Source organism: Panthera onca, chromosome B2 (genome assembly GCF_046562875.1).
Source record: "Panthera onca isolate mPanOnc1 chromosome B2, mPanOnc1 haplotype 2, whole genome shotgun sequence".
Lineage (NCBI taxonomy): Eukaryota > Metazoa > Chordata > Mammalia > Carnivora > Felidae > Panthera > Panthera onca.
In genome coordinates this window covers 40776929-40788781 of record NC_138343.1, presented here as the reverse complement: position 1 = coordinate 40788781, position 11853 = coordinate 40776929, and the positions used below count along the sequence as shown (strand labels likewise).

Below are 11853 nucleotides of genomic sequence, written 5' to 3'. Positions count from 1 at the left end.
TTTCTCAAATGTAACTAAGGATGAACTAAGAAGCAGGGCACTGGAATACAGACCGCAACTTTACCAAAGTGGTAGGTCGGGAAGAATTTTAGCCCCGGTTTCTTCTCTCCTGAACTCCAGTCACTTCCCAAATGTAATGCAATTATTTGTGTGCTTGTTTCCTGTCTAGACTGTGAGCTCTTTGAGAGTAGAGGTCATACCTGAATTATCCATCTAGCCTGGTGCCTGTAAACTGCTCAAAAAATGTATGGTGGCAAATGCTGTCCACCTTCAGCTGGGTACCCAGGAGCCCTCACTCTGTCTCCGAGAGCATAGAGGCAAGGCTAAAGCAGAGTCAGAGCCCGGACCCAGGGCCTAGCCCCTTGAGGACAGCACAGCCAGAGTGTTGTTTGAGCGATCTGTTTCAGTGCCCCCAGATTGTTTTCTTCCTTTTCTTTTTGCCCCCAATAATCCACTGGCCCCTTTCCTGGAACACAGCCCCCCGCCCCCCATACACAGAACCGAGGGCTTTAACCATCGTTAGAGAAGATGCCTGGTCTTTCCTCTGGGCAAGCCCCTGGGGAACAGAGTCTGATCCGAACCAAGCAGCCAGATCATCCTTCCTTCTTCATTCATGGGACACTCCCATTGCAAATGGTCTGAAGAGGGGAAAGAACATCATGTTGGGCACACATTTGTCCTTAGCAAGAGAATCTTGGCATCAGAGCAACAGTGCGTAAAAGACATGAAGGGATCCATCCAGTGATGCAATTATTCTAGCAGTAATTATTCTTACTACGTCCTGCTTCTATGTGGATTACTGCAGAATCTTGATTTTCTGACTGCTGCTTTAGGGGTGGGGGTGGGAGTGCGGGTGGGGCACAATTCAACCATAAGGGATCCTAGGCCCCAAAGAAAAATTTAAGGAGTCTTATACCTTCACCCCAGAAATACATTTCACCCTATGGTAGTTTCTCTAACAATTTGGGTAGCATCCCTCTTGTGAGGGCAAGAACTCAGAAGCGCCTCAGAATTTACAGTTCAGGTTACAGAGGTATTTCTCAGTGTAGTTTGGTCAAATGTGTGCGAAGAGAAACATGTTAAGTCTGAAACATTAAAAAAAAAAACGTTGGCGTCTGGATAGCTCAGTTAAGCGTCCGACTTCGGCTCAGGTCATGATCTCCTAGTTTGTGGGTTCCAGCCCCATGTCGGGCCCTGTGCTGACAGCTCAGAGCCTAGGGCCTGCTTTAGATTCTTTGTCTTCCTCTCTCTCTCTGCTCCTCCCCTGCTCATGCTCTGTGTCTCCAAAATAAATAAATATGTGAAAAATTTTAAGAAACATGTTAATTCTGGAGTAAGTCTTGTGTAAAACAGTTTTCTGTACCTATGCCTTAGCCTTCTTGTCCTTAACTGAAACAAAATAAATACAGTGATTGAAGAAACCTTCTGCAGATTGAGGCTCATTTATCTAACTTCTCAAATGGCCCCATTTTTACTTCCTTCCTAAAGGACCCACGTGACATCCTTAAGGACCCACGTGACAAGAGTAGGGCTGGAGGCCCGACAAGTACATGACAACTTTCTCACTGACCAACTCTGTTGAATCTGGAACTGTTTGGAAAGGCCGGTCAATGAAAACCCTATCCCCTCACTAGTTAGGCTCCTGTTTGGGAACAGTAAATCTATTTCAGTAGAACTCCTACTGAACGCTTACTTACCTTTTCTTCTGGGAAAAGAGCCATTCCTATTTGCAAAATCAAGACAATCACAGTTGCGCGTTTTCCCAAATCTTTGGCTGTATTGCAATGGTTGTTTCATTTTGTAATCTCCAACTAAACATTTCCTAACCATGGATTAACAATATAGTTACTGACTGGTTTCTTTTAACAGTATTTATCCAACATAACAAAATAAACTGCGATTTGTTATACTTTTTTTTACAAAACATTTTATAAATATTTTTACAAAATGTATACAAAGCAATTTCAAGTGAGACATACTATACAAATGAAGGTATTTAAGCAAATAAAGCCCACACCACACTGACAGTGAGTGACGCATCCTCTATAAGTCAAGTCAGTCTGTAAGGCCTCCCTAATCTAACAAAATCTACTAAATTCTTCAGAGCTAAAATAGTTCTTTTTCGTAATTGCCAGTTTAAAATTTGCTTTATCTTTAGGCAGTACTTAAGGACACAGAAAATCAAATGCTTAATAACAAATGCACACTTTTCCACAACAGGAAAAAAAAAAAAAAAGAAGAAGATGATTTTTGTTACTGAGTACAAGTAGTTCTAAAAAATTAACCTTGACTAATGAACCTGAACAACTCAAAGCTGGCCGTCCGAGGCGGAGCCCTCTGGCCCTTAGCCAGAGGGGGCTCCACATGCGAGTTATGACCCATGTGCGCAAAACCTAATCACAGGAGTAAAATACATTTCGTAATCTTCATTTGTCATTATCTAGAATCTTTCCTCCATAGAAAGTAAACTTACATACAAGGACACAAAAATTTACAAGTTTCATTTTGGTAAATTAGGCTCTCCATTTGCTAGACAAGTGTTAGGGCTCAAAAGACCCTTTGAGATGGTACATAGAAAGGCTGGGATTGGGGTAGCAGGACAGGATGGGGAAGAAAGGGAGGTGATGAATGTACATGAAGCTTATAAGAATTCCACTGATTGGCAATAATTAACGTAACTCATCAGTAGCCTACGTGAAGGCTTCCGGGTAGAAAGTTCCACCATGAGAAGAATTCGATTAGGAGGGACCATCTTTAAGTCTTGCTAGGAATGAGGGGACCATGAGTCCTAAGAGAAGAAGAGCCTATAAAATCATGGGGTTCAGGGCAGGGTGTTACCCCAGGGCGGCCCAAACAGAAAGTTCCAACTGGCAATACCAACTTATCCTTCTAATATGTTACAATACAGGAAAAAAGGGGAAATCTGCAATTTGGACGTTGGCACAAATAAGGAAAAAATGGGAACCCTAAAATGGCCCAGATTTTCCAAGTTCTATTGGCCGGCGGGTGGGGGTGGGGAGAAGGAACTTCGCTTTTATGAAGGCTGGCTGGCTGAGAGAGGTTTCTTTGAGTGCAGGGACAGAGGGGCAGGGAGAGAGTCTGGGTCTTCCGTTGCCGTGTTTTCCAATAATCAGAAGCCTTCCTTTCCAACGCAGGCCAATCTGGAAAAGAAGTGCCCAACATGATGACAATGGGGGTCATCCCCATTCTGGCAACAGCCAGAAACAGGTGCTGGCAATGCGTCAGAGTGGAGACCAGTGGGTGCAACCCCTCAAGCCAGAGAGATCAACACGATAAATGAGAGAGTGCGTGCACATGGGAGGAAGAATGGGTGGGTCCACACTGTCACCAGAATGACCTGATCTCAAAGATACATGCACGCGCACGTGGGGCAGAGTGCATACGAAATACTGTTATGTCGCTTTCCCAATGACAGGAGAGAAGGGCTGGTTACAATGACACTGGGAATGAAGGTAACAGCCGAGATGGGATGAACTGGGGCACGAACACAAGGAAGGAAAACGGGGAAAGCTCCCTGAAAAGAAATATAAATAAATAAAGCAATAAGTCATGTTCACTAATAGGAACACGGGCCACACACAGACCGTGACAGGGCGTGTCCTTTGGCTCTCAAGTGGGAATCCCGTGTCTCAGCTCTTTTCTTTCAGTGGGGGGCTGGCTGGTAACTTTGGTTTGTCTGTGTTTTGGTAATGATTGCTGCCGGGGGGTGACTACTGTTCTCAGACAAGAAGCATAAACAAGGCCAAAGTCCCCTTAGAGTTTAAACTGAAGTATTACAACACAGTTTTCAAATGAAAGTGCTTTGGACGCTTGGCTATTTGTGGAGAGGGTGCGGAGAGGTTAAATGAAAGGAAACCCAGCAACAAAAACGTACAGCATACGTTGACTATATCCAATTACAAAATGCAAAACGCTTGTTTTTTTTCTCAATAGTTAACATATATATGCTTTTACATATATACATAGTATACTCCTCAAGGCTCTCTCCCGGCCTCCCCTGTACACTGTGCCACTTAACTGGTTTCCATTTTCCTTTATTTCAGCCTGGTGAAAATTTTCTCAAGTCGTGCCGTTGCAACTAAGAACAGAGCATTCCCTAGATGAAACTCAACACGCGTATGCCGAAAAGCATGAGGTTTTGCTCCAGGAGCATCGGAAAAGCGCTCAGACGATGAACAAGGAAGCCCTGCGAATGCCCTGCTTGTGTGCTGGCTGCTTCCTCAGGGCTGTGGGGTCCCTGGCGGAGCAGCCGGCAACTTACTGCTCAGAGGTGGCCCGGGGCGGGGCGCGGGGGTGGGGTGAGGGGGACAACCGTGCGGTCTCCCCTCCAACAACAACAACAAACCCAAAACAACGAAATATGGAGATGCAGTGGGACATTCTTTCACAAAGTAGCTTCTGTCAGTCCTGTTTGATTTTCTTTAATAAGTCTGTTCTTTTCAAATGACTTAATGATTGTCAGAATTTTACCGAGGGCCAAGTGTACTGTGATCTCAGTGAGTTATGGTGTTTTTAAAAAAAAAAAAAAAAAAATAGTAATAAAACAAGTAAACAAACACACAAAGAAAATGACTATAAGCACTTTCGTAACACTTGAAATGTGTAGGGCCTATCAGACTGCTTTCTAACAAGGATTAATTTCACGAAAGGATCTCCCTGTAACCACCACGAGTATTGCTCTTAAACAAAGAATGGGATTGAAGATCAGAAAGAATAACCTGTGATGAAAGGTCAAGCAGGCTGGAGACAGGAGAACACTTCCATTTGCTTTTGCCAGGAAAGAATGTAACTTGTCCGGGGCGGGGTGTAGGGGCGGGGTGGGGGAGGGCTGCTGCTATTAACACTCTAAGATACTATTTACAGCTGCTTCTAAAATGGAGTCGGTTTCTACAATGCCTTCACTGTGGTCCGGGATGAACTTTTCCAGGCAGTTTTCCTGCGAAGCCATTGGAGAAAAGTTGGGGAAATCTAACTCAACAGAGCCGCTAACCGTGGGGTCACTCTGGGGCTGCCGCCCAGCCTTTTTGAGTTCCAAGATGTTTTTAAATGTTGTTTCTAAACTCTTAGTGAGCTGGAGGTCTGGCTGGGGCTCACCTGACCCTTTCATGATGTCTGTGTGTAAAACTTCATTCTTTGGAGAATTCCTCAGAGTTTTGTCCTGGAAGGAATTGTTACACGTCATCTCCAAGTGAGAATCTACTAGGATGCTTGAGAGTTTGCTCTCAGTACCGTGATCTGGTCTGGATGAGGTTTTCCGGTGCCCTTCGGGGCCGGGAGAGCACTCGCTGGCCTTCGTGGACTCTCTCCGGCTTGTTTTCTCTTCGGATGCACTCCGGTACTGTGCTAAGCCCACTTTGTCGAATTTCAGTGCTCTGCCGAGGCATTCAGTTTTTTTAGAAACGTTTCCTTCTGCGGAGACCACGATGTGATTAGGCACTAGATGAAACTGGTCATGATTTGTCGGTTCTCGGCTTTGGGCCTTGGCTGTCAGGTGCAGAGAGCTGGGCGCTTTACTGCCATGCTGGTCACTCCGGCCAAACTGTGTCTCATGAGCAGCTTTATCAGGTTTGAAGGAACAACAGAAATCAGCCTGAAAACCCTCTGGGAATGGGAGCAAAAAGAACACTAATGAGTGAATGAGACAGGAAGAACTATACGGCAGACCCCCAGTGGGTCAAGTGCAAATCCAGCCGAGCCCAGCAAACCAGTCTTTCGTGTCCAGGAACACACAGAAGCACCGCACTTGAGGGGGCTTCCTGTGAAAGTAACCATGGCTTCCAGACAAGAAGCTTAAACCTCTTTGAAAAAGTAGCTGCCTGGTGGGTGACAAATGGGAAAACCAAACAGGCAAAACCTCCACTTTGTCTTGATATCTTAGTGTTCTCTCTCTCTCTCTCTCTCTCTTTTTTTAAAGTTTATTTACTTATGTATGTAAGTAATCTCTATACCCAACTTGGGGCTCAAACTCACAACCCCAAGATCAAGAGTGTTCTGATCCAGCCAGGCACCCCTCTTCGTGTTATCTTTAGCTAGTTTTTAAATTACTGCTCTGAATAGTCTGAAAACAGAAATTAGATGCTAGTATCAGCTTGGTTTCTTCCTTGGAGCAGAGGGCTGTGGAATGAGGCTTTAGGGCAGGGTGGGAGTAGATACAACTACTTCTGTCTTTGGCTGATGGCATTTCGGTCCCTATAGACACATGTAAGGGGACCTGGAGTTATAGCTGCACTTTGCCAGGACCACAAAACAAATGGTCAACACGATTCCAAAATGACACCTGCTTGGAAGGACAATGGTATATGGAAGAACCGGGTCTATGAGTGAGCACTGGACTGTGCCAGCCTTGAAGAGCCCAGGATGACAAGAGAAATTTATGAGGATTTAGGAGGTTGAGGGCACGGAAGCAGACTGCTGTTACAGAAGAGGAGAAAAAGTGAAATAGGGCTTTAATGACATCTGTAGAAACAAAATGTGAATTTCTTCATCAAATCACAAAATATGAGATGTAGGGGATACAGCCTTGAAATGTACAAAGAAGACTCCAGGGGTGCCTGGTGGCTCACCTGATGGAGTGTCCAACTTTGATTTTGGCTCAGGTCATGATCCTAGGGTTGTGGGATTGAGCCCCGTGCTGTGTGTGAAGCCTGCTTAAGATTCTCTCTTTCTCTCCCTCTTCCCCTCTCCCCTGCTTGCACTCTCTCTCTCTAAAAAAGTTTTAAAATAATATTTAAAAGGAAGACTCCAGGGGCGCCTGGGTGGCTCAGTCGGTTAAGCATTGACTTTGGCTCAGGTCATGATCTCACAGTTTATGAGTTCGAGCCCTACATCGGGCTCTGTGCTGACAGCTCAGAGCCTGGAGCCTGCTTCGGATTCTGTGTCTCCCTCTCTCTCTGCCCCTCCCCTGCTTGTGCTCTGTCTCTTTCTCTCTCTCTCAAAAATAAATAAACATTAAAAAAAAATAAATAAATAAATAAAGAAGACTCCATCCGACAAACACTGGCTGTGCAGGCACAATACAGAGGGGGGTGAAGGTGACACGCAGGTCTGGGGGGCGGTGACGAAGTAGGAAGATTTATCCATAAGCCCAACTCATCAAAAGGCAATAGGAGATTTCAAGTTCTAAGAAAAAGAGATAGAATTATATCCTACATCATTCTTTTCCTTTTTGGAAAGATTTGAGGATTCTCCTAAGTACACAGCATTTCTTTCAGACGCTCCCTTCAGACTGAGTGTAAGGATCATTTATTCTCTTTAGAAATTTCATGAGCCACGTCAGACACAAGGCAGAACCTTTAACAAGTGGAAAAGAAGTTAGAGGAATGGAAATAAAGCCACTGGAAAATAATAGTCCAACAGTAGGGGAATGGAGTAGCTACATTCTCAAATTAAAGTTACAAAAAATTTATTAGATATTATTTTGAAGACTCTAGCAAATGATAAGGACTTCAGATATGTTAAATGGAAGCCAATTAGAATAACAAAATCATATTTAGCATATGACATATGGTTATAACTATACATAAATGAGGCATGCAAATAGGAACCGGAGCTGGAAGGAAACTTGGAGAAATAAAAACTTTTCTTCTATAGGATGGTGCAAGTATGGGTAAAATTTATATTCCATGAACTGTGATAATGATATTTGATTTAAAACATTTCAGGAGCGCCTGGGTGGCTCAGTTGGTTGGGCGTCCGACTTCGGTTCAGGTCACCATCTCACAGTTCATGGGTTCGGGCCCCGCGTCAGGCTCTGTGCTGACAGCTCAGAGCCTGGAGCCTGCTTCGGATTCTGTGTCTCCCTCTCTCTCTGCCCCTCTCCTGCTTCCACTCTGTCTGTCTCCCCAAAATAAAAAAAACATTAAAAAAAAAAACATTTTAGAGCCCAGGGGCACCTGAGTGGCTCAGTCTGTTAAGTGTCCAACTTCAGCTCAGGTTGTGATCTCACAGTTCATGAGTTAGAGACCCACATCGGGCTCTGTGCTGACAGCTCAGAGCCTGGGGCCTGCTCTGGAATCTGTGTCTCCCTCTCTCTCTGCCCCCCTTCCCCTTGCACTCTCTCTCAAAAATAAACATTAAAAAAAATTAAAAAACATTTTTTTTAGAGGCCAGAGAAAAGTAAGGAGGATTCTTATTTATTTGGAGGATTCTTTTTTTTGTTTGTTTTCCTAAGATTTTATTCTTAAGTAATTTCCACACCCAACATGGGGCTTGAACTCACAACACTGAGATCAAGAGTCACGCTCCACTGACTGAGCCAGCCAGGCGCCCTGGGAGGATTCATTTTTATTTCGTTCAGAAAACTTTTTTTAAATGTTTATTTTTGAGAGAGAGAGTGAGAGAGTGCAAGCACATGCGAGCTGAGGAGGAGCAGGGACAGAGAGGGACAGAAGATCCAAAGCAGGCTCCGTGTTGATAGCAGAGAGCCCCATGTGGGGTTCCAACTCATGCACAGTGAGATCACGACCTGAGCTGAAGTCAGATGCTTAACCAACCAAGCCACCCAGGTGCCCCGGGAGGATTCATTTTTAAAAGGCAGATTGTGGGTCAAATCTAATGGCATTCTGTAGGGACCAAGGGCAGGCCACCCCAACAACACAATGGCATACTGATTATTTTGGATTAAAACTACTTAAAAAAACAGCTTGTACAAGGATACTCTGAACCTCCTTGGCTCCCTGAGAGCAGGAAATAAATCCCCCATGTGAAAGGTGCCCTCCCTGTACCAAGAGGCAGAGAGATATCCTCATCACCAGAAACATGGAATTCAGGGCCAAGAAGGATGTATGAACAACCCTTGTTACTTTTCACTAATTTACCACTCCAGTCCAAATTCTGTTTTGAATTCCTTACTAAGTGAAGTCCCAGAGTTAAGTCTCTTTATCGTATCAATTCCTCATAGATTTATTGTCTCTTTGTCTAAAAAGTAGAAAAACTGCCTGCCTTGGTTACTCTTTCAGTCTCAACTTCATTATTGGACCTTTGTACACATGTAATAAAACTTTTTTGGGGGCGCCTGGGTGGCTCAGTCAGTTGAGCCTCTGACTTTGGCTCAGGTCATGATCTCACAGTTGGAGCCCCACATTGGGCTCTGTACTGACAGCCAGGAGCCTGGAGACTGCTTCGGATGCTATGTCTCCTTCTCTCTCTGCCCCTCCCCACTTTGTGCTCTGTTTCTCAAAAATAAATGTTAAAAAAATAAAATAAAACTTTTGTTTCCTCCTATTAATAGGTCTTATGTAAATTTAATTCTTAGCCCAGCTAGAAAAACTTTGGACAGAGGGAAATTTCTTCCCCCCCCTTCCAACGAAATTAGTGGGAAACTGACAGAGTGAGAGAAAGGTACTTAAATGGAGCATCTCAATTTACAAGCTTGTGGGCAGGGACCCTACAATGCCTTGCAAATAGTAAGACAACTCAGTAATTTGCTGAAGCTTAAATGCTTTGGGGAAGGCTTCTGACTTAATTTTGTTCTCAAAAACTAGAAAAAGAATGAGAATTTTACGTTTATAATGGGGGAAAATAATCACGTAACAAATGTCGAATTCCAGGTTGGATTTTCTAGGCTATAGGCCTTCTTAGAGTATGCCTACACTGCTCTCATTCTGTTTTTTTTTCTCCCCAGAATTCATTTTATTTATTGTATTGTATTATATAATATTTTAAAGTTTAAAAAATTTTTAAAGTTTAAATTAATTTATTTTGAGAGAGAGGGAGGGTGAGCAGGGGAGGGGCAGAGAGAGAGGGAGGGAGAGAGAGAATCCCAAGCAGGCTCCACACTGTAAACTTGGACCCTGATGTGGGGCTTGGACTCAGGAACCATGAGATTATGACCGGAGGTGAAATCAAGAGTTGGGTGCTTAACCACTGAGCCACCCAGGCATCCCCTCCAGAATTCATTTTGTACCTTCAGGTTTTGTAACCAGAGGTGGTTCAGACAGACTCCCCAAAGGCCCATGGCCCGGACCCCATAAGTCCGTCCCTCTCCTCTACTTTCCCTCTGACGTTTCTTACCAGGGTCTACAAGTGCCAGACGCTTGTCTCGGGACAGAGAAGCTCTTTCCTCCTGGTTGAACATTCTATCGATCATCACCATCTCAGCAGAGGGATTGATCCGCTAAAAACGAGAGAGTCCGGTCATTTCAGATGCCTTTTAACAAGTGCAAACATCCCACTGTGTCTTTGAAACAAACGAAGCAACCAGACATGAGGATTTGGTGTTTAGGTTCTAGTCATGTCCCATTTAGTCACATTTTTTTTAAAGAAATCTTTTTCTTTAAATGTTTATTTATTTTGAGAGAGAGAGAGTGCACGCACATGCGAGCTCAGGGGGAGGGGGTGGGGAGGACAGAGAGAGATGAGAGAGAGAATGCCAAGCAGGGCTCCGTGCTAACAGCACGGGGCTAGATCCCATGAATTATGAGGTCATGACCTGAGCCAAAATCAAGAGTCAGACACTTAACTGCCTGAGCCACCCAGGTGCACCTCTGTTTAGTCACATTTATCCTTATCATGTAGGAATGCATTTTTTAAAATTGTATTTTGGGGGAAAAAGTGATTTACACATTGATACAAAATTCAAAAGGTACTAAAGAGGATGTGAAAAATAAGCCTGCCTTCTTGGCTTGCCCTGCCTTTCCCTGGGGGCACCTGCACCTACCAGTGTTACTAGACTCTTCTAGACTGATTTTATGCACACACATGCATTGACATTCTTCTTTATTTCTGCACACAAATGGTAGCAACTACACACATTGTTCTGTATCTTTCTTATTTCCTTCTCTGCTTACTAATACGTTAAAAGTCTTTTCATTGCATGACCTTTTTTTTTAATAGAAGATAATTTGACCAAATAGGTGGGCCTTTCCTCAAAAATGGTACTCTTTTTTGACATCTCAGCATTTTGTTTCTGAAATGGTTGTTAAAATGAGAACAACTATTTCAGGCTTTGGAGGCACAAATTTAAGTAAATATATATATATATATATATATATATATATATATATATATATATAAATTTTTTTTAACGTTTATTCATTTTTGAGAGAGACAGAGTGCAAGCAAGGGTGGGGCAGAGAGAGAGGGAGACAGAATCCGAAACAGGCTTCAGGCTCCAATCTGTCAGTACAGAGCCTGACACAGGGCTCGAACCCACGAACTGTGAGGTCATGATCTGAGCCAAAGTTGGACACTTAACCCCCCAGGTGCCCCAATGTGTGTGTGTGTGTGTGTGTGTGTGTGTGTGTGTGTGTGTGTATAGTTAAGTAAACATAAACACACATGTATTTACACTGTACTGTCTATGTGCACAATGTAGTTCAACTAAGTTCCCAAGGGACATTTTCAAAGTTAATTTTAAATTTAAGACTGCTTGTAAGAGGCCAATTTATAGGTTAAGGCTGATACGATTTTAGAATTGTTTCTAAAATCTCAGAAGAGGTTTGGTCTTTCTACCATTTCCTGAGGTATCTTACATTTTTCTCTAATTAACGGATGCTTTAAAACTAATTTTAGTGTCTATTTAGGGAGATGAAAAGACTCTGGAATTAAGACAATGGTGATTATTGCACAACCCTACAAATATACTGAAAACCATCAAGTTGTACACTTATATTTATTTTTGTCCACATTTATGTTTTTTAGTAGGCTTCATGTCCAGCATGGAGCCCAGCATGAGGCTTGAACTCAAGACTGTCAGGTCAAGACCTGAACTGAGATCAAGTGTCGGACGCTAAACTGACTGAGCCACCCAGGCGCCCCCAAGGCGTACGTTTTTAAATCGTGCAGGGATTTTATGGCATGTTCATGATCACTCCGTTAAAAACAAGACAAAAC

The 11853-nt window shown here is 43.5% G+C and overlaps 1 protein-coding gene across 5 annotated transcripts in view; it reads right to left on the bottom strand.

The window, feature by feature from the left end:
- Window positions 1-4542: 4542 nt before the first annotated feature.
- BICRAL (BICRA like chromatin remodeling complex associated protein) overlaps window positions 4543-11853 on the bottom strand; it is a 108960-nt gene continuing 101649 nt past the window's right edge. For all 5 annotated transcript variants that reach the window (XM_060614389.3, XM_060614388.3, XM_081795741.1 and 2 more), the window contains 2 exons: window positions 10033-10135; window positions 4543-5622 (listed from right to left, as the gene is read on the bottom strand). In XM_060614389.3, coding sequence (XP_060470372.3) covers window positions 4859-5622; window positions 10033-10135 — 867 coding nt within the window. In that variant the 3' untranslated portion in view covers window positions 4543-4858. The remainder of the gene's footprint in view (window positions 5623-10032; window positions 10136-11853) is intronic.